Below are 27,848 nucleotides of genomic sequence, written 5' to 3' on the forward strand. Positions count from 1 at the left end.
TGGTTGTGAATTGTTTAAAAATTTAGCTGCAAAAATATTTATCATTTACTCTATGAGTTTTTATCTCTACAATTTTATTAAAGAAATTTTTATTTCAAAATTACTAAAATGGGTAATTAAGTTAATTGATTATGGTTGGCTTGCCTGACAGTGGTGTCCGGCGCCATCACGACCTTTTGAAATTTGGTTCGTGACAACATGGTATCAGAGCACTAGGTTCACTTAGGTCTCACGAGTCATGAGCAAGTCTAGTAGAGTCTTGCGGATCGGTACGGAGATGTCTGTGCTTATCTTCGAGAGGCTACAGGGCTGTTAGGAATACTTCCCTTTTTGATTCTTCATCGTGTGATTCAATTACTTTGAGGCTTGTGCCTACATTTCCTTCCTATTCAATCTTATGCGACGTGAAGCGTTTGTTATACATTGAGGATCGAGGAAAATTTTAATGGTACTACAAATGTAGTACAAGATACTTCTCCTTGTGTAATTAATTGGGCTATTGTCATCGCCTTGCGAAAGGCCGCTTTGTCATTTCAAATTAAATATCAGTACTACCTAAGGATTGAGATTTGGCATTGATTGTTATGACGATCCGCGTGTTGTTATCGCACAGTGTTTATGAAATGGAAAAATGCCTGCCTATGTGTCAGGGCAGTAAACGACTTGAAAAAAGGTTTTCTCAGTACATGATTCAGAGGTTCCATGTTTTAATTCCAGTGGAGAAAAGGCAACCATACTATGAATGTTCATGTTGGGGGTTGATGGAGTAACGAAGCTTGATATTTTCGAGTGTGGTAGAGTTCTCAATTTTGATGTGGTGTCATCGCCTTGTAAAATTCATTAACTGTAACTTTAGATGGATGATCTCATCGCAATTATAATTTTATACTTTTAACATATAAACTAACTTATATTCCGTTTAGCTTTAGAACTAGTTAAACTGATGCTTAATGAACAAAAGAGTTATAAGCAAATCGGTAAAAATGACGTATAAATATCTGGAGAGTCAACAAAGAGGAGTAGTAAGTTTTAAATTTTTTTAAAATAAATGATATATGGTTCTTCTATAAATTACAAGTTTAATAATTCTATTCTTAAAAAGTTTATGAACTAATATGTGAATACCATAGAAGAAGTATAATTTATAAGTTTAATAATTCTATAAATAGATGATGACCATCTAGGTAATTCGGAGCCAAGAAAGGTTTGTGGTCCTACTTTACTAAAAGATATTTGAAAACTTTCTCTAGGGAAGATAGTTGATGTGCCGTTTAATAATCGTAACCAAGCTGTTGGGGAGGATTCATCTAATGAGGTTGTACAAAGTTAGAACAAGAGATAACGAGTTAAAGGATAAGTACAATGAAGAAATGAATCTGATGAAACAAAATCAAGAGAAGATGCAATCAGAATTACTCCAAATGAGACAATTCATGCGCAAATCTGCTTCTAATGAATCGACGCCTCAATATATAAATGGCACCTCAAGTGAACAGGTAACTCGATTTCATTAGTCTTAGACATTTTTACTGAAATTTTAATAATATAAAAGTATTGTTATCTAATGTGTTAATATTTATCAGGTCCTCGACGCCAACAACGGCCATGAACGAGTACCACAAACATCAAGGATACCCAGTGTTGCTGAAAATACTTCACTTTCTCACGGTACTACTCATCTTTATCCTTTAGTGCTACTGTTTGAGTTTTTTTCACCGTAGATCATTAAGAAATCTTCTTTTATGATCTTAGTATATCTTCGTCTGAACGTTTTCTTCTTCCTTTAAAGATTTCATCTATTCATTTGTTAAATATTATTATATATCTTTCAAACTTCTTACATCTCTTTCCTTCAGAAGATTGCATCAGCTCAATCATATAACTATGGTAATTCAGTATAAATAGAACAGGACTAAAGATTCCTGCTGCACACATAGGATGCATTCCATTGTGGTTGAACAGTGGTATCTAATAAAAAATCCAGTTGATTTTTTGTATGTGCTAACAATAAGCAATACATAGTTTTCCATTACTTACTCCCTGCTGTTATCTTTTGTATAAAGAATACAGTGTAGTCTTGTTGAAGAGCTCTAAAGCAACGACTAGTTTTCCTGTGGTGGCATTGAGCTTTGTTTGCAGACTCCATATAATTTGTTGAGGATATTGACCTTGATATTGATTATTAGATACCATCATCATATTTTGCTGTAGGAATTGCTGTTGTTGTATCACTTGCTGTTGTTGCATCAGCTGTTGTTGCTTTTGCTGAGACATTATTGCAATTTGTACATTCGTTGGAGGTGCTATGTTGTTTGACATGGCAAAGGGGTCATGTTGATTGAATGGGTTCTGTGCAAGGATTTCATACCCCTATGCACTATAGCCAGTATTTTGCAGCTGTATTTGCCTCCTAGCTACATCATCTTCATATAAGCTGTCAAGTAATAACTTGTTGAATACTCCAGCCAATTTTTTATCTAGTGTGACTTGGCTCGTATTGTTGCTCGATGGAGTAACAAGAGCCAGTTCCCATCCTGTTGGATAGTTTGAGCAGGTTTTGAGACCAAAAATTGAACTGTTATTCTACATTAAAAAAAACTTTGGCTTGAGGCAGTGTTTTGACATCACAAAAATTGAGGTTTACAGAAGAACTGCAGCTTCTTTTGAAGTGAAATTCCGCCAAGTCTTGCATAAAGTTTATATGTTTTTTGCTGTCTACATTGGTGTGATCATCTCTGTCTTGTATTCCTCTTATATTTAGTGATGACTAGTAGAAGAAGAAGATTTGATTGCTTATGCGTACATCTACAGTGCTCATACATTTCATCTATTGACATAGTTATTTTATAATTTTAGGTCATACAGTCTGATGATCGATAATTTAGCGGGTCGAAGATTTCAATATGACGAAGAGTTGCAAAAATTATTTGAAGACTATTATTCATTGGGATTAGTCATATAATGACATTAGTTATTTACTTCAAACAATATAAGTTTATTTTTTAAGTTACTGTAATATTAATATTTTGGATTAGTACTTCCTTTTGTTTGTTAAGATTTAATGAGATACATTATGTTTTTATGAATTAATATTAATATGTTTTGTTACTTGGAACTTTTTTTGAACGAATGTAGTAGCTATTATTAATGGTGGCTAAACTATTCCCGTTATAGCTTGTTAGTTTTAGCGCCAATTTAACAGGATATACCGATTATAAAAATGGACGATAAAAAGGCAAATTATGATGTTTCCATAAGAGATATTGTAGCCATTATAATTGCTGCTAAAGATGAATTTTAGCAGCAATTTAATTGAATTTACTAGCCATTAAAATGGATGCTAAAAGGGCATACTAATATGTTTTCAGAAGGGATATTATAGCCATTCTAATCACTACAAAACAATTACCGATAAAGGTATGGACTTTTAGTGATAATTCTTTTTTGAATTTAGCGGCTATAAAAATTGATACTAAAAGAGCATTAGTTGCCGTTTTAGCTTGGATTTAGCAGCCATCATAATTATCGCAAATAATTGTTGGTAAAGCAAATGATATTTAGTGGCAATAAGTCATACCTTTTACCAGCTTTTGTGATAAACGCCGCTAAAGGCTTTACCGACGCCGACTTAAGTGCCATACAATAGTGTCATGTAAATGATAAGCGACTATTGTTATTGTCGCTAATGCCCTTTTTAGTAATTATCGCTATCAGCAATTGATGATAAGTTGAAGGAACAACCTTCATTTCATGCATTCAAGGCCTTCCAAGGATCACGTTGTATCCCATGTAACCATCTGCAACTTCGAACAGAGTGGTCTTCGTTACGCCTTCGGCATGTGTAGACAGCAGAATCTCTCCCCGGGTTGTTACACTTGTTAAGTTGAACACATCATTGTTTTGTTGCCGGAACGATATTTCCGGTTAATTATGCTTGCTCCAAAACTCTCTATTGTATGGTATTAGCTGAACTACCTAGATCAACCAACACACATTTAATTTAAAAATCTAAGACATTAAGAGATATTACTAGAGCGTCATTGTGCGGTAAATAAAGTCCATCAACATCCTCTTCTGTGAAGGTGATGTCATCCTCCGCAGCTTCTCGGATCCTCTTGCCATGAGTTATCGATCTGGAGACGGATTACGAATTCTCGAAATAGTTCAGATTCTCCTTGGGCTATTCTGAATATATCCACCTTTCTTGCTCGGACCTTTCTTGCTCTAGCATGAGCTTTAATAAAAGAATCTATAAGCATTTCAAGAGAATCAATGGAATGCTCCTGCAAAAGATAATACCAAGTTAAAGCACCCTTCGTCAGGGTTTCGCTAAATTTCTTCAACAAGACAAATTCGATCTCGTGTTGGGCCAAGTCATTTCCTTTCACAACCGTAGTGTAGGTCGTGATATGTTCTTGTGGATCCGAAGTCCCATCATACTTCAAATATTCGGCATCTTAAACCTTTTCTGAATCAATTCTGGGTTTGCACTTGGTTAGAACGGCAACTGCGTATACTTCTTGGAATCCATTCCCTTTAGCACCGACGACGCTACCGGTACATGATCCATATGAGCATGGGATTCTTTAGCATTTTGTTCCATTCGTTCATTCATCTCCCTCATGAATATCATCTGCTCGGTTTCGAAAGGATCGTTAGCGTTGTTGACATTCCCAGATCCACTACCGGTACCTCCTATCTCGTTAAAATTGAACTCCTCCCTTGGAGCGTCGTTACCGATTCTTTGAACTATTTGATTTGCAGGGACGCTGGGAGGAATCCTAACTCCTCCATTAGAATTACTGGAAGCAACCGAAAGCGCCTGCTTCGATTCTGTCATCACTTGGTCTTGCCTTGAGAGGTGATTCATAATTTTCCTATGTTGCTCTCTTAATATTTTGACCGTTTCCCTAACGTGTGCGTCATCCGCAACATCAGGAGTTGGCCTCCTCACATGTCGAGGATATAGACCTTCGCGAACTGGAGTTGTTTCATCTCCTTCATTGCGGGTTTCGCTAGTCGAACCATCACGTTGGAACACATCCTCATGTTCGTTGTGTGCTCCAACATCATAGGAATTGTTCACATCATTAGATGCTTTTGCTTAAGAAAGGAATCAAAATTTGTTAGTAATAGATTAATGGATCAAAGCAATTACACAATTGTCTATGCCCCACGGTGGGCGCAAAACTATTTACCCGTAAAACGGTGCAGTTGAATTTGTAACGTAGTTTATAAATATGTCAACTAATTTGACCCAAAAATATGAAATAGATAAGGACATAAATAAGATTATAAAGTAAAATTAAAGGAAATACGAGCCTGGCTATGAATTTAGCCTCTCCGGTAGCAGAAACAAGAACAATATTAAAACAAAGTAAAGAGCAATTTTATAGAATGAGTGCTGATTTTAGCTTTTGTGTACGTAATGTTTCGTCCCCTACAATGGATACTAATTATCATATTTATAGCTCTATTTAGGGAGACAATATCCTCACATCAAGCTCCTTTTGAATGAGAATAAAATCGCCATTGATGGTTGCATAACGATTAATCATAAATATAGAGATTTCTTGTAACGGCTGCTCATTGAATGCTGTCTTTTCCAACCAATGTTTTACTTTCATAATCTTTGTTCTCGGATTCGATGCCTTGGGGACTCTCTCAGCACCGATCACATGCTTGCATCCGGTGCCAGCTATTTGCTGACGCACATCTTACATGTTTTTAGTTGCATGTGTCATCTCGTGATTTGTCCAACTGTCGCTAACCAATTTTACCCCATACAAATACTCGTGGAAGCTACATCTGTTGTTGCTTAGTATTGAATTTTTGTACATTAGACCTAGAGAAAAGCTATTTTGCATAAATCGCAACTCTATCTATGAAGGAAAAAGGGAAAGAGATACATGAGGTTCCTCTTTTAAGAAAGTTCCCGAGAGGGCTCATGGTCCATGATTTATGTTTCATCTTTAGTTTGTTTAAGAAATCTTTTGTACCTTGCACAGTTAAAAGTTAAGAGAAGTCTTGCACAATAACAAATGAAGTCCTTTTATCTGTTTATTGTCTTCCTGTTATGGATGGGTAATATCTACAATTTCGCTTTATATCGAACCACAAGAAATTGTAAGTACAAAAACATGGCATTGTTATTCAAGTATAAGCTTCTATCTCCTGTAACAACTAATTTTCTTATTGCTAAATACAAGAGAAGAAACTGATTTCTTCTAAATCATGAGTCAAATACGTCAAATTGGAAAATTAGTTCATTGGCAATCATTTTGAATGAAGATGAGCGACTTATTGACTAGGAACCAAGAACTGAGTGAGCAAATGTAGTATACAAAGATCATACGTAAATTCAAAGTCTGTTGGTTGTTTCCTAGACGGTTGTACCATCACAAATGCAAAGTTTCTTGTAGTTCTCACCAACTCCTGCAGTTCTAGCAATCACTGCTGCTTTAATGCCTGGATCTGATTTATCTTCAGTTGCATATACCGCTATAGCTCGCCCAATCAGGTCAGCAACTCTTAATTTCTCTTCAGCACCAGAATAAAACGCCTCCCATTTCTCATCAACATCCAGTGTTCCCAGGTCACCGAGTGGCTGAAAATGAAAGAACACATCAAATTAAATTGCAGCAAACTGACTATTTGGTGCAACATTTTATGTTATGATATTACTGTGGGAACAATCTGTTGGACACTGTAATACCCCAATATTTTAAATGAGGATATATGGGATATTTAGTAAATAATTTAAGTTTTAAAAAAAAAGAACTAACTAAATAACAAAACAAAACAAAAAAATGGAAAAATGATAACGAATTGAAAGAAAAGGACCGAAGCCCATTACAAACATATCTGCCAAAAGTTTAAAAGGGTGAGGGGAAGGGGAACGAAGCAAAAGCTTCACGAGAAACGAAAAAAAAAAACAGCACGGAAAGAAAGAAGAAAAAGAGAAAAGAAGTTGATGCAGTGCGCTGGAACCATAGTTATAACTGTTAAGGAATCTTAAGCACTAATTGAGTCTTACGGGTAATACTTGAGCTTCTTCTTCAGGTAGATTTTAATTTCGATTCTCATGATCGAAAGATTATACAGAGTAATAGAAATTACACTAGTTCATTCACGTAATTGAGAATTTTCTTCCTAAAGAATCAATAAAACTTTATGAAATTGGATTAATAAATTATATGAATAGGTTGGAGTTGATAGGTTAGTAATTACGCATATGTGGGAAAATATAATTTGGCGAATTAAGAGTCAAATATGAATCCTCGAGGGTTGGGTATTCTAAATTAGCTATGAATTAGCCTAAATAAGGAAATTAACATGAGATCGATATTATGTAATTATAGATTGATTGGAGGAAGTTGTACGAATTGCTCGAGGTGAAGCATTTGGTATTTCGGCACGAGTACTGTGAGTAGTAATCTTACCGCAATTTGTGTTTTCATAACTTGCATGATTTACACATAATTTTTAATATGAATATATTATCGATTATTTTGAGTTGCATGTGGGACAAGTCTTTTACTTGATATGATACCGAAATAGTTATTTGAGATGATTACCGTTGTTTTAAAATATCTTGTTGTCACTAGATATGTTTTACCGTTACTTGAATTTACGATTATCAAAATGAAATTACATGATTTGATAAGAATCGAAATGCCCTATATTGTTTTAAAATATTTTTCTACGGGTATATACGGATTACAGCAAATATAAATGGGAGTAGATATTGAAGGATCACGTAGCTAACGGCGGGTTCGTTAGACCTGGTGCACCTTGTAATTACCGATTACCATTACAGCCATCGCTTGTGGGAAGGTAGAACTAGCATACCATTACTGATTTCTCTCGAGTAGGGACTACCGTTATAATTGACTTCTTGCGAAGAAGTCCACAGTTATACCGATTACATGATCCGTTCATTGAAACCTCCCAAACATGAATATTGATATTACACAGTATTTACCGAGCTTATTACCGAATTGTCAATTGATTTATATTACATGAAAAACATGATGAGACTGATTATTGTTTATTGTTTCTAAAATGGCATTTTTATGATATTTTCTGTTTAATATGTATACTAGCATGTTTTATGACTTGTCCCCAATAAAAATAGTTGTGGTTAAGTGTTATTACTTATTGAGCTAGCGACTCATTCCCCACTAATTGTTTTTACTGAGACAGCAGTTGACGCGGTTGAGGATTTCGTTAATTAGAGCGCACATGTTGATAGTTCTTGGTGAGCCTCACACTTGTTCGCGTGGGCGGAGATTTTATTTATTATTATGGTCTTTTCTTTGAACTCTTAGAGTCGCTCCATAGTCATTCTTTTAGTATCATGGGTATTCTTTTTTTATTATAGACTTATGTTGAGTATCGCTCATTCTTATCAAAGTTGGAGTTAAATTAATATTTCTAGTTGTTAGTGGGTGGACTATTAATGGTAGATATTTGTTTTGATTAATTGATAAATTTATTGTTGTTTGAATTGATATTGTAATGTTGGTTGTTGATTTGAGACAAGGAAATTTTTGGGATAGTCCAAAAATAGGGGAAATTCTTTCCGATTTTCTGTAAAATATCGATGAGGCTTACTTGGGGGCACTTGCTCCTAAGTGCTGGTCATGATCCTAAATTGGGTTGTGACAAAGTTGATATTAGAGCTTAGGCTTTAAGTCCCGAGACATGGAGCAATGTTTAGTAGAGTCTTGTTCATGGGTATGTAGGCGCCCATACTTTTGATGTTGAGGCTACTGAAAATCTAGGGATGTTTTCCCTTCTTTCATTCTTTAATCGTGCATTGAGATAACTTGAGATTGACTTTGGAGTATTTTTTTTGCAGATGGCTAGGACACGCACACCCTCATCTGCTGGATGCGGTACTACCCGGGGTGGCGGTCAAGTTGGGGTTCATCAAACTAGAAGACAGGATGCTCCTCAACCTGAAGTTGGGAGCATGGGTCAACCGCAAGCTACTATGCCAGATCAAGTGCAAGAACAGGGGGTTTAGGATGCTCCATCACCAGTGCCAACTGTTGTACCTACTGTTGCCTTACCTGCAGATGCAGTGGCAAGGTTATTGAATGTGTTAGAGGCATTGGTGCCTACTCAGGGTGAAAGTTCATCTCCTCAGGCTACTTTACAGACACAAGTACCTGCACAAACTCAGGCTTTCGGGAGTAAGGAAGTATCCCTACAAGAGTTCCTAAATTGAAATCACCAAAATTCACAGGTTCTGATAATTCAGCAGTTCCTCAAAATTTCTTGGATAGGACACTCACGGCATTGCGTGCTCTAGGTTGTTCTAGTGAGAGGGTCGTGGAGCTCACAGCATACAAACTAGAGGATATGGCTAACACATTGTATGAAACTATGTTGCTAGGAAGGCCAGCAGGAGCACCCCCACTGACATGGGACGAGTTCAATAAGTTGTTTATGGATCATTTTCATCCAGATATCCTGAGGCAAAAATATGCTAGAGACTTTGAGAATGATCTCTCAAAGTCTCTAGCATCTAAACCTGCAGTAGCATGCTATAGTTTTCATCCAGTAGCATATTTTTGCCTACACACAAGGTCTATACACTGCAGTAGCCCCACAGATGAAAACTTCGTCCTACACTGATGCAGTCGATCTTTCTAGAAAGATTGAAAATAAGGGACGTGATGAGCGTGCAACTAGTGAATTACGTAAGAAGGCCAAGACAAGAGGATCTTTCAATGGCGGTTTTAGTGAAAATCGCAGAGCAGGAAATCAGGGACAACAACAACAGGGTTCTCAGACAGGGACACATTTGTCTTCACAGTCCGCATACAGACCACATTACAGATAGGGTACTAGGGGACCATCATCATCATCATCATCTGGACATCATAATTCTGGGCAAATATATGCCACTGCTCCAGTCTGGCAGACCTGTGGTAGATCACATTTGTGCCAGTGTCGTGTTTTAACTGGATAGTGCTTTCAATGTGTCCAGTTGGGACATCACTTGAGGGATTTCCCTCATCCTCCGAGGAATTTAAACTAGGTTTCTATTCAGTCAGTTGCACCTACTCAGACTACTCGTAATACCTTAGGTGCTATAGGTACAATAAATAGAGGTCGAGGTGCTGGAGATCGTGCTAATATGAATCAAGGACAAGGAAATGCTGGTAGAGGTCAGGCGAGAGTTTTTGTATTTACTAGACAGGATGACCAGGCCTCAAATGCAGTGGTTAGAGGTATTCTTTCTGTCTGTTCATTTGATGCACTTGCGTTGATTGATCCGGGATCTACTCACTCCTATGTGTCATTGTACTTTGCTTTGAGGTTTAGTAGAAAACATGAGCTATTGAATGATCCTTTTATAGTTGCTACACCTATTGGGGAGTCTCTATTAGCTGAATATGTGTATCGTGCTTGTCAGTTTCGGGTTGAGGCTAGAGATACTCTAGCTGACCTTATTGTACTTGATATGGTTGACTTTGACATACTAATGGGAATGGATTGGCTATCTTCTTGCTATTCTATTGTCGATTTTCATGCAAAGATAGTTAAGTTTGAGATACCAAACGAACCCAGTTTTATTCTAAGAGGGAGTCAGGTTCCAGAGATTTGCAAAGTTGAATCCTTTATGAAGGCTCAACGACTTCTGAAGAAAGGTTGCTTGGGTCTCTTATCTATTGTAAATGATACAAGAAAGGAAACAGTTAGTATAGAAAATGTACCAGTAGTGAGAGAATGTTATGATGTATTTCCTGAGGATTTACCAGGATTGCCTCCAGTACGAGAAATAGATTTTGGTATTGATTTGCCACCTGACACACAACCAATATCAATACCCCCATATCATATGGCACAAGTAGAGTTGAAGAAGCTAAAATAACAAATGCAGGATTTGTTAGATAAGGGTTTTATTAGACTGAGTATATCTCCATGGGGTGCACCAGTACTCTTCGTAAAGAAGAAAGACGGATCTCTGAGAATGTGCATTGACTACAGGCAGTTGAACAAGATAACAATACGCAATAAATATCCTTTGCCTCGTATAAAGGACATGTTTGATCAGTTACAAGGAGCTACCCACTTTTCAAAGATTGACCTCCGTTCAGGTTATCATCAGCTTAGAATCAAAGATGAAGATATTTCTAAGACTGCTTTCAGAACTCGATACATGCACTATGAGTTTCTTGAGATGCCTTTCGAACTGACTAATGCTCCAGCTTCATTCATGGATTTAATGAATAGGGTGTTCAAGTCGTTTATGGATAGATTTGTAATAGTATTTATTGATGATATCCTGATATATTCTCGTAGCCAAGGAGAACACGAGAATCATCTCAAGATTGTGTTGCATACATTGCGAGAATATTGACTTTATGCTAGGTTCTCGAAGTGTGAATTTTGGCTAGACTCACTAGCATTTTTGGGGCATGTTGTATCCAAAGATGGAATTATGGTAGAGCCTAAGAAGATAGAAGCTGTGCAGAAATGGCCCAGACCTACTTCTCCTACAGAGATTCATAGTTTTTTAGGCTTGGTAGGCTATTACAGGCGTTTTGTGCAGGATTTCTCCAGAATAGCAGCGCCACTAACCAAGCTAACACAGAAAAATGCAAAGTTTTAGTGGACGAAGGAATGTGAGCAGAGCTTTCAATAACTCAAAACATGTTTGACAACTGCACCAATATTAGCCTTACCATCAGGAGGGTGGGATTAGGATGTGTTCTCATGCAAAATGGTCGCGTTATAGCTTATGCTTCGAGACAATTGAAAAAGCATGAGCAAAACTATCCTACACATGATTTTGGAGATGGCTTCAGAGGTATTTGCTTTAAAAATTTGGAGGCATTACCTATACGGTGAAACTTGTGAGATTTATATTGACCATAAGAGTTTGAAGTACATTTTTCAGCAGAGGGATCTAAATCTTAGGCAGCGTCGGTGGATGGAACTACTCAAGGACTATGATTGTTCTATTTTGTATCATCCTGGAAAAGCCAATGTGGTGGCTGACACATTGAGCAGAAAATCTATGGGAAGTTTGGCACATATAGTTCCTGCAATGAGACCTTTGGTTGAAGATATACATAGACTAGAGGGTACAGGCGTCATATTTAGTATCGGAAATTCAGAGGCATTGTTGGCTTGTGTTCAGGCTAAGTCTTCATTAGTCGAGCGCATTAAGGCCACCCAATCTGAGGATGAGCAATTATGCAAAATCAAAGATGAGGCCTTAGCTGGTAAAAACAAGGATATGAATGTTGAAAATGACGGTGTTCTTCGAATGGGTGACATACTATGTGTAGCAGACGTAGATGGGTTGAGAAGAGCTATTCTTGAAGAAGCCCACAACTCTAGATACAATATACATCCTAGATCCACAAAAATGTACCATGACATGAAGCAATTTTATTGGTGGGAAGGTATGAAGAAAGATGTTGCTAACTTTGTTTCTAACTGTTTGACTTGTCAACAGGTCAAGGCTGAGCATCAGTGACCCGCAGGACTATTACAACAAATTGAGATTCCAGAGTGGAAATGGGAAAGAATTACTATGGATTTTGTCACCGGTCTACTATGAACCCTTAGAGGTTATGAATCTGTATAGGTGATTGTAGATCGATTGACAAAATCAGCACACGTTTTGCCAGTGAAGACTATATATAGTGGAGTGAGATATGCAAAGATATTTATGAACGAAATTGTCCGACTTCACGGAGTTCTAGTATCCATCATCTTTGATAGAGGATCACAGTTCACTTCATGCTTTTGAAAATCTTTTCAAGAAGCATTGGGTACACGAGTAGATCTTAGTACTGCATTTCACCCACAGACAGATAGGCAGTCTGAATGTACTATACAAATCATGAAGGATATGTTGAGAGCTTGCATTCTTGAGTTTGGAGGTAGTTGGGATGCTTATCTACCTTTAGCTGAATTTGCTTACAATAATAACTTCCAGTCTAGTATTCAAATGGTACCGTATGAAGAATTGTATGGTAGAAGATGTTGTTCTCCTATCGGATGGTTTGAAGATGGTGAGACTAACTTATGGGGAACCGACTTAGTACAAGAAGCTATTGACAAGGTCCAATTAATCAGGCAGAGATTGCTCACCGCTTAAAGCAGACAAAAGTCGTATGTAGATAAGAGAAGAAGAGATTTAGTGTTCACAATTAGGGACAAAGTGTTCCTACGAGTCTCTCCTATGAAAGGTGTGATGCGGTTTAGGAAAAGAGGCAAGTTGAGCCCCAGGTTTATAGGACCGTATGAGATACTAGACTGAGTGGGAGCTGTGTATTATCATTTGGCACTTCCTCCTGAGTTGCCTTTTATTCATCCAGTATTCTTTGTCTCAATGCTAAGAAAATGTATATCAGACTCATCTCAGGTGCTTGAAGCACCGACTATACCGCTCAATGAGAAGTTGTCTTACGAGGAGGAGCCGGTGGCTATTGTTGATAGGCAAGTAAGAAAGCTATGGTCAAAAGAAATTCTGTTCATTAAATCCTTATGGAGAAATCATACAGTTGAAGAATCTACGTGGGAAATAAAAAAAATGCAAGTAAAGTATCCCCATTTGTTTCCGTCTACAGGTACGTACTTGAGTTAAATTCGGGGACAGAATTTCATAAGGCGGGGAGGATGTAATACCCCAATATTTTAAATGACGACATATGGGATATTTATTAAATAATTTAAGTTTTAAAAAAAATAAATAAATAAATAAATAAATAAAACAAAACAAAAAAGGGGAAAATGATAACGAATTGAAACAAAAGGGCCGAAGCCCATTACAAACATATCTTTCAAAAGTTTAAAAGGGTTAGAGGATGGGGAGCGAAGCAAAAACTTCAGGAGAACGAAAAAAACAAACCAGCAGGGAAAGAAAGAAGGAAAAGAGAAAAGAAGTTGATGCAGTGCGCTGGAGCCATAACAATAACTGTTGAGGAATCTTAAGCACTAATTGAGTCTTACGGGTAATACTTGAGCTTCTTCTTCTGGTAGATTTTAATTTCGATTCTCATGATTGAAAGATTATACAGAGTAATAGAAATTACACTAGTTCATTCACGTAATTGAGAATTTGCTTCCTAAAGAATCAATAGAACTTTATGAAATTGGATTAATAAATTATATGAATAGGTTGGAGTTGATAGGTTAGTAATTACTCATATGTGGGTAAATATAATTCGGCAAATTAAGAGTCAAATATGAAACCTCGAGGGTTGGGTATTCTAAATTAGCTATGAATTAGCCTAAATAAAGAAATTAACATGAGATCGATATTATGTAATTATAGATTGATAGGAGGAAGTTGTACGAATTGCTCGAGGTGAAGCATTTGATATTTCGGCACGAGTAATGTGAGTTGTAATCTTACCGCAATTTGTGTTTTCATAACTTGCTTGATTTACACATGATTCTTAATATGAATATGTTACCGATTATTTTGAGTTGCATGTGGGACAAGTTTTTTACTCGATATGATACCGAAATAGTTATTTGAGATGATTACCGTTATTTTAAAATATCTTGTTGTCACTAGATATGTTTTACCGTTACTTGAATTTACGGTTATCAAAATGAAATTACATGATATGATAAGAACCAAAATGCCCTATATTGTTTTAAAATATTTTTCTACGGGTATATACGGATTATAGAGATAAATATAAATGGGAGTAGACATTGAAGGATCCCGTAGCTAACGTCGGGTTCGTTAGACCTGGTGAACCTTGTAATTACCTATTACCGTTACAGCCCTCGCTAGTGGGAAGGTAGAACTAGCATACCGTTACTAAGTTCCCTCGAGTAAGGACTACTGTTATAATTGGCTTCTTGCGAAGAAATCCACAGTTATACCGATTACATGATCTGTTCATTGAAACCTCCCAAACATGAATATTGATATTACACAGTATTTATCGAGAGTATTCTTTTGTTATTATAGACTTATGTTGAGTATCGCTCATTCGTATCAAAGTTGTAGATAAATTAATATTTCTAGCTGTTAGTGGGTGGACTATTAATGGTAGATATTTGTTTTGGTTAATTGATAAAGTTATTGTTCTTTGAATTTATATTAGGTTGTTGGTTGTTGATTTGAGAGAGAGAAATTTTTGGGATAGTCCAAAAACTGGGGAAACTTTGTCCGATTATTTTTAAAATACCGATGTGGCTTACTGGGGGAACTTGCTCCTAAGTGCCGGTCATGATCCTAAATTGGGTCGTGATAGAAACGTGTTAGGCTAATAGAAGAAAAAATATTTAAAAGTGAAAAGTAATAAATTGCACAAGACAAGACAAGACAGGATTTACGTGGTTCAGCAATTTTGCCTACTCCATGGCCACACAAAGAATAATTATTTATTAATTTAAGAGATAAAGAAGAAGTTGAGGGATGATTTTCAAATGAAAATGCATACCCCTTTTATAGGTATTTGAATGTCCTACCGAGGTAAGCGCTTACATCATAGGAATGTCGATGTGAGCGCTTACATCATACGAATGCTGACGTAAGCGCATACATCATAAGAATGCCGATGTAAGCGCTTACATCATAAGTTCAACTCTTTTTGATTTTCTTTCGTTTGTTTTGTGTACTTTTCTTTCTTTCACATACAACAACATGTTTGCTACTATCAATCTCCCCCTCAAACCTATGTTACATCAAGAAAGAAATTAAAATAAAGATTTACTATTCTCTGGTGGCGCCTTCACCCTATCAGTCTTGAAGGCTAACTGAGGCAGTGCACAACCTCAGTTTGTCAACACCAACAACTTTGGTCAGCATGTTTGACGGGTTCTTTGATCCTGGTATCTTTTGTAGGGAAAATGTTTCTTCACTTATCAACTCACAATTGTCTTGCTCTTTACCTAGCTCTTTAAGAAAATTCTTGAGCCAAATTATCTCTTTTCCAACTTCTGAGATTGCCATGTACTCTGCTTCAGTGGTAGATAGAGCAACACTTTTCTGAAGTCTAGACATTCAGCTAACAGCAGTACCACCCAAGGTGAATACGTAGCCTGTGGTACTTTTTCGACTATCCAGATCGCTGTCTAAATTTGCATCAGCAAAACCTCGTAAGATAATATTGCTCCTTTTAAAACAAAGTGCCATACCTAAGGTGCCTTTGAGATATCACAATATCCATTTTACACCTTCCCAATGCTCCTTTCTTGGATTTGACATATATCTACTAACAACTCCAACTGCATGGGCTATGTCAAGTGTAGCGCAAACCATATCATATATTAAACTTCCTACTGCTGAAGCATATGGAACTTTGGACATGTACTTCCTTTCTTCATATGTCTTAGGTGATTGGTCCTTTGACATATTAAGATGGCTTCCGAGTGGAGTGCTTCTGGTCTTTGCATCATGAAGACTGAACCTGCTTAGTACCTTCTGTATGTACTTTTCTTAAGATAATTTTAAGGTTCCTTCAGACATGTTTCTGCTAATCCTCATCCTAAGCATTTGCTTAGTTGGTCCTAAATCTTTCATTTCAAACTCCTCCGCTAGTTGTTGCTTAACCATGTTGATCTCATTTATGCTAGATCCTGCAATTAGCATATCATCAACGTACAACAGTAAAATGATATAGGATTTATCAAGATTTTTGATATAATAGCAATGGTCCATCTCACATCGTGTGAAACCATTATTATGCATGAATCCATCAAATTTCTTGTACCATTGTCGGGGTGTTTATTGCAAACCATACAATCTCTTCTGCAACTTACACACAAGGTTTTCCTTACCAGAAACTTGAAAACCTCCAGGTTGCTTCATGTAGATGTCTTCTTCAAGGTCACCATGCAATAAAGCAATTTCAACATCTAGCTGCTCCAAATGCAATATTTTTGTAGCTACGATACTTAACACCAACCTGATAGTAGTTAATTTGACTACAGGAGAGAAGGTCTCGGTGTAGTCAATCCCTTACTTCTGCTGAAAGCCTTTTACTACTAATCGTGCTTTGTATCTCTCCTTACCATCACGCTCTTCCTTGACCCTGTACACCTACTTGTTTTGCAATGCCTTCTTTCCTTTTGGTAACTCTGTAAGTATCCATGTTTTATTCTTTTGAAGAGAATTCATCTCTTCTTTTATGGCTAGCTTCCACTTATCAGAGCTTATCACTTGCATTACTTCAATAAAATGCTCTGGTTCTCCAGCATCAGTCAGAAGTAAATAGTGGAGAGAGAGGGAGAGTTAACCTATCTGGAGCATTCATGACTCTTTTAGATCTCCTTAATGTAGGTTCAGGATTAACTGATCCCGAATTTGATTCAAGTCCCGACTCCTGATCTGGTTCTCTATATGATTCTATCTCTGGTTCTGGTTCTGATTCTGATCCAGATTCGGCTTCTTGTTCGACATCTTCAATTTCATATCCAGTTGTAGGCTCTCTAGCCACTTCATTTAATGAGATTTTTTCTAACTCAAATGTTTTAGATGCTTGTCTACTGGTTCTGGTTGGTTATTCTTCAAGCTTGTCTTTGTACATCACATTTTCATTAAATGTGACATTCATGTGTCTTAGGATCTTTCTATTCTGATCATCCCAAAATCGATAACCAAAATTATCATCACCATACCCAATAAAGAAACATTTTTTGGCCTTAGGATCAAGTTTATCTCTATCATTATAGTTTACATGAACATAAGCAACAAAACCAAAACTTTTCAGATGTGAGAGAGTTACCTCCTTTCCTGTCCATACCTCCTCAGGAATTTCAAAATCCAGCGGTACAGAGGGTCCCCTGTTTATGAGGTAAGCTGTCGTGGTAACAACTTCAGCTCTAAAATACTTCCGGCAATCCAGAATGCATTCTCATACTTCTGGCTTGTTCATTCAGGGTTCTATTCATCCTCTCAGCAATGCCATTTTGTTCCGGTGTTCCAGGAACTGTCTTGATCATTCTGATCCCATTCTCAGAGCAGAATGCTTTAAACTCTTGACTATCATACTCTCCTCCATTATCAGACTTCAGACATTTTAACTTTAGACTTGTCTGATTTTCTACTTTTTCTTTCCATCTTTTAAAGGTAACAAACACATCAAATTTATTTTTCAGAAAATAAACTCATACCTTTCTTGTGGAATCCCCAATGAAGGTGACATAATAGCTTGAGCCTCCTAGAGAAGTTACAGGTGTTGGTCCCCACACATTTGTATGCACTAGTTCCAGCTTCTCTTTCTTTGGCGTCCTTCCCACCTTTGAGAAACTTACTCTCTTTTATTTCCCGTAAATGCAATCTTCGCACAAACCTAATTCAACATGCTTTAGGTTTGGCAAATTTTCTTTGGATGCCAACAACTTCATTCCCTTCTCATTCATATGAACAAGACTCCGGTGCCACAATGTTGTATCATGACCATGATCAACTATTGCTATAGTATCTCGCTATATTGCAGTTGCATACTGTGTTCCCTTCTTGAAGTCTTGTGCCACAACCAAACTTCCTTTGGTTATATTCCATGATCCGTTACCGAATGTTGTTATATATCCTTCACTGTCAATCTGACCCATAGATATCCGATTTTTCTTGAGGCCAGGAACATGTCAGACATTTTGCAATTTCCATAGCGTGCCTTGTGAAGTCTTTATATGAACTTCACATTTCCCTACAATGTCCATAGGTTCGCCGTCTGCTAGATAATATTTCCCAAATTTTCCAGCAATATAATTATGCAATAATTCTTTGCATGATGTAGAGTGAAAGGATGCACCTGAGTCGAGAATCCAAGATTCGGCTGGACTGTCTGCACAACAAATTAGTGCATCACCGACTTGTTCAGCAATTGCATTTGCTGAATTATCATCCTTGTATTGATCGTTATTCTTCTTCTTTGGCTCTCTACACTGACTACTGTAGTGGCCTTTTATATCGCAATTCCAACACATAATGTCTTTGCGATTTTTTAATTGCCCACTTCTCCTTGACTTTGATCTGCTACGACCATGACTTTGCCCTCTTTGGCTGTTTCTCCCCTTGCTTTTGGTATTCAAAGCATATCCTGGGGAATCACTTGATTCTCTCCGGCTAGTATCTTTGCTTAGAACCAAGTCTCTAATATCATCCAATTTGAGTTTGGTATTTCCCGATGAACTACTAACTGAAGTTACTGTTGCAGACCAACTCTCCGGTAGAGATGATAGTAGAATCAATGCCTTGACTTCGTCATCGAATGTTATATTGACAGAACTCAACTAAGTTAATATTACATTAAACTCATTGATATGTTCTGTGACAGATCCACCTTCTGTCATCTTTAAGTTGAACAATCGACGCATCAAATAGACTTTATTTGAAACAGATGGCTTCTCATACATATTTGATAACGCCTTCATCAGGCCTGCAGTGGTCTTCTCGTTAATGATGTTGAACGCCACATTTCATGTTAGCGTCAAACGAATCAAACCAAGAGCTTGGCGATCTAATAGATCCGAATCTGCTTTGGCCATAGTCTCTGGTTTTACCTCGGTCAGAGGTAAGTGTAATTTTTTCTGGTGCAAATAATCGTCTATTTGCATTTTTCAGAATCCAAAATCTTTACCATTAAACTTGTCAATCTTAACCTTCCCTTCTTCCGATTCCATTTTTCACAAAAACAAATTTATGTGAATAGTTCCTCTGAATAGTAACGATGATCAATAGTGTCACACTATTCTTGTGAATAGTACCTGCACCAGTACCATACTTCTTTACCAGAATTATACTGTTTGTGCCATGATACCAGTTGTTGGGAAACGTATCAGGCTAATAGAAGGAAAAAATATTTGAAAGAGAAGCAATAAATTACACAAGACATAAGATTTACGTGGTTCAATAATTTTGCCTACTCCACGGCCACACAAAGAATAGCTCTTTATTAATTGAAGAGAGAAAGAAGAAGTTGATGAATGATTTGAAAATAAAAATGCATACCCCTTTTATAGGCATTTGAATGCCCTGCCGAGGTAAGCGCTTACATCATAGGAATGTCGATGTAAGCGCTTACATCATACGAATACTGATGTAAGCGCATACATCATAAGAATGTCGATGTAAGCGCTTACATCATAAGTTCATCTCTTTTTGATTTTTTTTTTTGTCTACTTTTCTTTCTTTCACATACAACAACAAGTTTGCTACTATCACAATGATCTAATTTTAGTTTCCCAACTACCAAATATTCTCAATATAGAAGTCGGTATGAAGAAAGGAATAAGCGAGCATGCATCCTTGCGTGGGAAATGTCTGACCCTTCGAGAACCAAGGAACTTATCAGGGCACTCACCATTTTTATCATTTATAACCTTACAACAGATTCTTTCTCATTATTTCAGATTTAAAGCAAAGAGGACTACAAGTCAAAATACCTAACCCTAATAAATGCATGTTGTTTACATAGTAAGTAAATTCCCATCTCTCATTACCCAAAAAAGAAAGGATCGGGGGGGGGGGAGGGGGAGGGGGAGGGGGAGGGGTTCGGTCATTTTGCCTTCTAGAATTTCATTCACCTAAATAAGATTATCTGTATGTGCTTTTACTGTTTTATGACTTGTGGGATGGTTAGTTCGGGATTTGGAAGGGTTCGAGTTGAAATAGTAACACTTGGTTCCTTAGTTGGCTTTAAAAAGGTTAAGTTTGACTTCGGTCAACATTTTGAGAAAATGACCCCGACATCAGAATTTAATGGTTCCAATAGGTTCGTTTGATGATTTTGGAATTGGGCGTATGTTTGAATCGGGTTTTGGACAACCCAGGAGCATTTCAGAGCTTAATAGTGAAAGTTATCTATTTGAAGGTTTTAAGGTTCTTTAAATTTGGTTTGGAGTAGGTTTTGGAGTAATTGAGGTCCTTTTGGAATTTTGAGTCTCGGAGTATTTTCGTATGGTGATTTAAGACTTGCACGCAAAATTTGGTATTTCCGAGTAGTTTGAAGATTTTGAAATTTCTAAGTTGAATCAATTTGGTTTGAGGTATGATTCTTAGTTTTGATGTTGTTTTACGCGTTCCGAGGGTTCAAGCGAGTCCGTTTTATGATTTCAAACTTGTTGGTATGTTCGGGCGGGGCCTCGGGTGTTAACCGGACGAGGCTCGGACCAAGTTTAGACTTAGGAGCAGTAGTTGAAGCTTCCAACTTCTGCTGCAATCGCACCTGCACTTGGCCAGCCATAAGTGCGAACTTGCAGAGGCAAGCCACAAGCAATAGAAGCGGCCCAGAGAGGGACTGCCCAGTGACTGCAGAAGCGGAAAAATTGACCGCACCTGCGAAGGCGCAGGTGCGAAGAAGGGCATCGCAGGAGCGAACGAGGTCGCAGGTGCGACACATGCACCGCAGGAGCGGTCTCGCAGAAGCGGACTAGCCGGCTAAGGGGGAGGACCGCATCTACATGTTCCTTTTCGCAGATGCGGTTGACGAGCCGCATAAGCGAAAAAGCGCTTGGCAAAATGTCTTTAAAATGGGGCTCAGCCATTTTTGAGCCCATTTTCTCCATTCTTGGGCGTGTTTGGAGTTTCTTAAGAGGGGTATTCACCTAGAAACTTGGAGGTAAGTTAATTCTACCTATTGTGAATTAAATACATAGATTATGGGTAGATTATGACATGTAAATTGTAAAAATCAAGGTCTTAGATGAAAATCTAGGTTTTGATATAAATGAGATTTTAACCACGAAAATGGTTATAGAATAGGATGCAAATTGTATATTTGAGTTCTTAAGGTTATGGGTGACGATTTCCTCTGAAGATTTCCGGCATCCGGGCTAGTGGGCCCGGGGTGAATTTTAGGAATTTTACCAATTTGGGTTGGCTAATTAATCTAATAATTTAATTTTGAATTATTGAGCATGTATTGATTAAATTACATTTGGCTAGTTTCGGATTTTTCGGCACCAAATTGAGGCTTTAATGCGAAATTATGATCGGGAAGTGAGCTTTGAGACGAGGTAAGTCTCTTGTCTAACCTTGTAAGAGGGAATTTACCCCATAGCTGTTGTAAATAAATATTTATTTCTAATTGTGGGGGCTATGTAAGTACGAGGTGACGAGAGTCCGTGCGTAGCTACTATTATGCTATTGTTCGGGTAGTTTTAGGACCTAATTCATGAACTATTTGGAATTTTGCACTATACTTGTTAAATTAAAATGCCTAAATTATATTAGAACTTGTAAAGGAAATTTTGAAAGGTTATCTAGAGGCAGGAGTACTTTTGGTAGAGGCCATCCTCCCAGGCCGTTTCATTCAGCACTCCAAGCATCCCACGGTGCCTCAGGTGGTCGTGTCCCTCAGACGCATTATTCTGACCAGCTAACCTACAGTGCACCACCAACTCCTATTAGTGCACCTCCACTCCAGAGTTATCAGGGTGGTTATTCAAGTCGACAGGGTCAGTTTCAGGGCCAACAGTCACAGCAGCCGAAGTTTTGTTATACTTGTGGTGATCCGAGGCACATTGCTAGATTTTGCCCTCAGGCAATGGGCAGCTCACAGCATCAGAGTTCTCGTACCATGGTTCCGACACCAGTTGCTGCACCATCTGCTCAGTCATCCAGAGGCAGGGGTCAGACAACCAGAGGTAGAGGCCAGACTGTTAGAGGTGGAGGTCAGGCCGTTAGAGGTGGAGACTAGCCAGTTAGAGGCCATCCTAGGGACGTAGTTCAGGGTGGTGGGCCCCAGCCCCGGTGTTATGTTTTTCCAGCCAGGCCTGAGACTGAGTCATCTGACGCTATTATCACAGCTATTGTTTCAGTTTGCAGTAGAGATACTTCAGTTCTATTTGATCCGGGATCTACTTACTCTTATATGTCATCCTATTTTGCTTCCTATTTGGTTGTGCCCCGCGATTCTTTGGGTGCTCATGTGTATGTGTCCACACTAGTGGGAGATGTTATTGTTGTAGATCGTGTTTATCGTTCGTGTGTGGTTACCAATGGGAGTCTTGAGACTCGTGTAGATCTTCTACTTCTTGACATGGTTGATTTTGATGTCATACTGGGTATGGATTGGTTGTCCCCTTATCATGCTATATTAGATTGTCACGCCAAAACATTGACCTTAGCCTTGCAGGGGTTGCCTCGATTAGAGTGGAGAGGGAATTATGGCTATTCTGCCAGCAGAGTTATCTCTTATGTGAAGGCTCGGCATATGATCGAGAAGGGGTGTCTAGCTTATTTGGCTTATGTCCTCGATTCTAGTGCGGAGGTTCCTTCCATAGATTCGGTGCCGGTTGTTCGTGAGTTTCCAAAGGTATTTCCTGCAGACCTGCCGGGGATGCCACCAGACAGGGATATTAATTTCTGCATTGATTTGGCTCCGGGCACTCAGCCTATTTCCATTCCGCCATACCGCATGGCCCCGCCAGAGTTGAAAGAATTGAAGGAGCAGTTGCAAGATTTGCTTGATAAGGGCTTCATTAGACCTAGTGTCTTGCCCTTGGGTACACCTTTGTTGTTTATGAAGAAGAAAGATAGATCGATGAGGATATTTATAGATTATCGGTAGTTGAACAAAGTCATCATCAAGAACAAGTATTCATTGCCGAGGATTGATGATTTATTTGATCAGCTTCAGGGTGCCAAGGTATTTTCAAAGATTGATTTGAGATCTGGCTACCATCAATTGAGGATTAGGGCATCCGATGTTCCTAAGATAGTTTTTCGGACTTGGTATGGGCATTATGAGTTCCTAGTGATGTCATTTGGGCTGACAAATGCCCCGGCAACATTCATGGATTTGATGAACCGGGTGTTCAAACCCTACCTGGATTCCTTTGTGGTTGTGTTTATTGATGATATCTTGATCTACTCCCATAGTCGAGAGAAGCATGTGCAGCACCTTTAGATCGTTCTTCAGACTCTGAAAGACAGCCGATTATATACTAAGTTCTCAAAATGCGAGTTTTGGTTGAGTTAATTTGATTTCTTGGGTTACGTTGTATCAACAGAGGGTGTTTAGGTGGATCCTAAGAAGATTGAGGCAGTTCAGAACTGGCCTAGACCCATATCAGCTACAGAGATCCGTAGTTTCCTGGGTTTGGCGGGCTATTACCATCGATTTGTGGAGGGGTTTTCATCTATAGCAGCCCCGTTGACCAGATTGACCCAGAAGGGTGCACTGTTCAGGTGGTCAGACGAGTGTGAAGCAAGCTTTCAGAAGCTTAAGACTGATTTGACTACGGCACCGGTATTGGTGTTACCCACAGGTTAAGATCTTATACAGTATACTGTGACGCATCTCGTATTGGTCTTGGAGCGGTATTGATGCAGGGTGGCAAAGTTATTGCATATGCTTCACGGTAGCTGAAGGTTCACGAGAAGAATTACCCTGTTCATGATCTAGAACTGGCAGCCATTATTTACGCGCTGAAGATTTGTAGGCACTATCTTTACGGCGCGCCATGTGAGGTATTCACTGATCATCGGACCTTGCAGTATTTTTTCAAGCAGAAAGAACTCAATTTGAGGCAGAGAAGGTGGTTGGAGCTATTGAAAGACTATGATATCACCATATTGTATCATCCCTGGAAGGCCAATGTGGTGGCCGATGCTTTGAGTAGAAAATCAGCTAGTATGGGTAGTCTTGCATATATTCCAGTGGGTGAGAGACTGCTTGCATTGGATGTTCAGGCCTTGGCCAACCAGTTCTTGAGGTTGGATGTTTCTGAGCCCAGCCGTGTTCTAGCTTGTACAGTTGCTCGGTCTTCTTTGTTTGAGCACATCAGAGATTGGCAGGATAATGATCCTCATTTACTTGTCCTTAGAGACACAGTGCGGCATGGTGGTGCCAAGAAGGTTACTGTTGGAGATGACAGAGTTTTGAGGATATAGGGTCGTATCTTTGTGCCTAATGTGAATGGACTTCGTGAGTTGATCCTTGTGGAGTACCACAGTTCCTGGTATTCTATTCATCTGGGCGCCGCCAAGATGTATTAGAACTTGAGGCATCATTATTGGTGGAGGCGAATGAAAAATGACATAGTTGCCTATGTAGCTCGGTGCCTAAATTGCCAGCACGTAAAGTGTGAGCATCAGAGACCTGGTGGTTTACTTCAGAGGTTAGAAATTCCTGAGTGGAAGTGGGAGCGTATCACTATGGATTTTGTTGTTGGACTCCCATGGACTCAGAGGAAGTTCGATGCAGTTTGGGTTATTGTGGACAGGCTGACTAAGTCAGCGCATTTCATTCCTGTGGCAGTTACCCATTCCTCGTAGCGGTTAGCAAAGATTTATATTCGGAAGATCGTCCATCTTCACGGTGTGCCCGTGTCTATCATTTCCGATCGAGGTATGAAGTTTTCCTCGCACTTTTGGAGGGCAGTTCAGTGTGAGTTGGGTACGCGGCTTGAGTTGAGCACATCATTTCATCCTCAGACGGATGGGCAGTCCGAGCGTAATATTCAGATCTTGGAGTATATGCTCCGCGCTTGTGTTATAGACTTCAGAGGATTGTGGGATCAGTTCTTGCCCCTTGCAGAGTTCGCCTACAACAACAACTACCAATCGAGAATTCAAATGGCTCCCTATGAGGCATTATATGGTAGGCGGTGGCGGTCGCCAGTTGGATTGTTTGAGCCGGGAGAGGCTCGGTTGTTGCGCACAGACTTAGTACAGGATGCCTTGGATAAGGTCAAGATTATTCAGGATCGACTTCGCACAGCTCAGTCCAGGCAGAAGAGTTATGCCGACCGTAGAGTTCGTAATGTTGCATTCATGGTCGGAGAGAGAGTGTTACTTCGGGTATCACCCATGAAGGGTGTAATGAGGTTTGGAAAGAAAGGCAAGTTGAGCCCTAGGTATATCGGACCTTTTGAGATTCTGGGGAGAGTGGAAGAGGTGGCTTACTGGCTTGCGTTTCCACCTAATTTAGCAGCTGTTCATTCAGTATTCCATGTGTCCATACTTCAAAAGTATCACGGCGATCCGTCCCATGTGTTAGATTTCAGCTCTGTCCAGTTGGACAAGGATTTGACTTACTAGGAGGAGCCGGTGGCAAATCTAACCCGGCAAGTTTGCCAGTTGAGATCAAAGAGTTACCCTTCGGTTCGAGTGTAGTGGAGAGGTCAGCCTATTGAGGTAGCTACTTGGGAGTCCGAGTCTGATATGCGGAGTAGATATCCTCACCTTTTCACCAGCCCAGGTACGTTTCTATGTCCGTTCGAGGACGAACGGTTTGTGGAGAATGTGATGACCCAAAAGGTCATCTTATGTTTTGAAACTTGAATCTGCGTTCTTAATTCATAAAAATCTCATTTTTACCCTCCGCAATTTGCGTGCGCAGTCCGGGTAGGTTTCCGCAAAGCTTTTATGTTGAAAACTAATAAAAATAAGAATTTTTGCCTTAAAAGTTAATTTTAGTTGACTTCGGTCAACGTTTTTAGTAAACGGTCCCAGATCCATGATTTGACGGTCTCGGTAGGTCCGTATCAAATTATGGGGCCTGGGCGTATGCCTGGAATTGAATTCGGAGGTCCCTATCCTGAGTTATGAATTTTTGATGAAAATTAAAAGTATGGAAATTAATTGGTTTTAAGAATTGATTGATATTTGGCATTGTTAGTATCGGGTCTATATTTTGGTTCCGGAGCCCGGTACATGTTCATCATGATATTTAAGACTTGTCTGTGAAATTTGGTGAGAAACAGAGTTGATTTGGCGTGATTCGGACGTCCAGTTGAGAAAATAGAAATTTTAAAGTATTCTTGAGAATTTCATTTGATTTGGTACTAAATTCGTAGTTCTAGGTATTATTTTGGCGATTTGATCACGTGAGAAAGTTCGTATGATATTTTTAAACTTGCGTGCATGTTTGGTATGGAGCCCCGAGGGCTCGGGTGAGTTTTGGATAGACTACAGAGTGATTTGGACTTAGAAAAATAGCTGGTGTGCTTCAGCTGTGTTGCAGGCCTCAGACCTCGCAAATGCGAGGTCAGGGTTGGAATTTACGATCACTGTTGAGGTCGCATTTGCAAACTTCTCATCGCAAATGCGAAGAGAAGCTGGGCCAGCCTGTGTTTGCAATTGCAAACGTTTCTTCGCATTTGCGAAGGGAGTCTCGGAGGGGTATAGATCGCAAATGCGATCTTTTGTCCGCATTTGCGAGGTCAGTGATCGCAATTGCGACACTTTCCTCGCATTTGCGAAGGGCAGCAGGATTGTGAAGGCTTTGCAATTGCGATAGCCCCTTCGCAATTGCGAGCTTTGCATTTTCGAAGCTCAAGTCGCAAATGCAACGTCTGCAGCTGAACAAAATAACTTTTGGACGGGAATTTTCATTCATTTCCTAAATTTTCAAGAACTAAAACACAAGAGGCAATTTTTCAAAGACCATCTCTTCCCCAAATCATAGGTAAGTGATTTTAGACTAGTTTATTTCAATCTTTCACTATATTTTACAAGAATTTAACCTAAAATCTAGGATTTTCATGGTGGAATTAGGGATTTTTGGGTAGAACTTTGGAATTTCGAAATTTGAGGATTTAGACCTCAAATTGAGGTCGGATTCCATAACTAATTGTATATCCGGTCTCGGGGGAGAATGCGTAAATGGATTTTGGTCCGAACCTCGGGTTTGGACCAAGCGGACCCGGGGTCAGATTTTGACTTTTGTAGGAAAAACTTAGGAAAACGGTAATTTTGCATTAAAGTTGATTCATTTAGCGATAATTGATGATATTTAACTGATTATGATTAGATACGAGTGGTTTGGAGGTGAATTCTAAAGGGAAAGCGATACTTGAGCAGTAAGTGGCTTGCGAAATTGAGGTAAGTGTTGTGTCTAACTTTGGATTGAGGGAATATGTATTGTGTGAGTATTTGCTACGTGTTTTGTTGTTGAATACAA

The 27,848-nt window shown here is 38.8% G+C and overlaps 1 protein-coding gene and 1 long non-coding RNA gene across 2 annotated transcripts; both read left to right on the forward strand.

Annotated features, from left to right (window-relative positions):
- The first annotated feature begins 880 nt into the window (after window positions 1–880).
- LOC108943209 (uncharacterized) lies at window positions 881–3,108 on the forward strand. Its single transcript, XR_011410142.1, has 2 exons — window positions 881–1,668; window positions 2,857–3,108. It is a non-coding gene; the product is annotated as an uncharacterized lncRNA (long non-coding RNA).
- A 7,042-nt stretch (window positions 3,109–10,150) lies between these two features.
- On the forward strand, window positions 10,151–10,888 carry LOC117273961 (uncharacterized). The gene has a single exon (XM_033653179.2). The coding sequence runs from the start codon at window positions 10,151–10,153 to the stop codon at window positions 10,886–10,888; it is 738 nt and encodes a 245-aa protein (XP_033509070.2).
- The last annotated feature ends 16,960 nt before the right edge of the window (window positions 10,889–27,848 follow it).

This window comes from Nicotiana tomentosiformis, chromosome 8, assembly GCF_000390325.3.
Source record: "Nicotiana tomentosiformis chromosome 8, ASM39032v3, whole genome shotgun sequence".
In the NCBI taxonomy this organism is placed as follows: domain Eukaryota; kingdom Viridiplantae; phylum Streptophyta; class Magnoliopsida; order Solanales; family Solanaceae; genus Nicotiana; species Nicotiana tomentosiformis.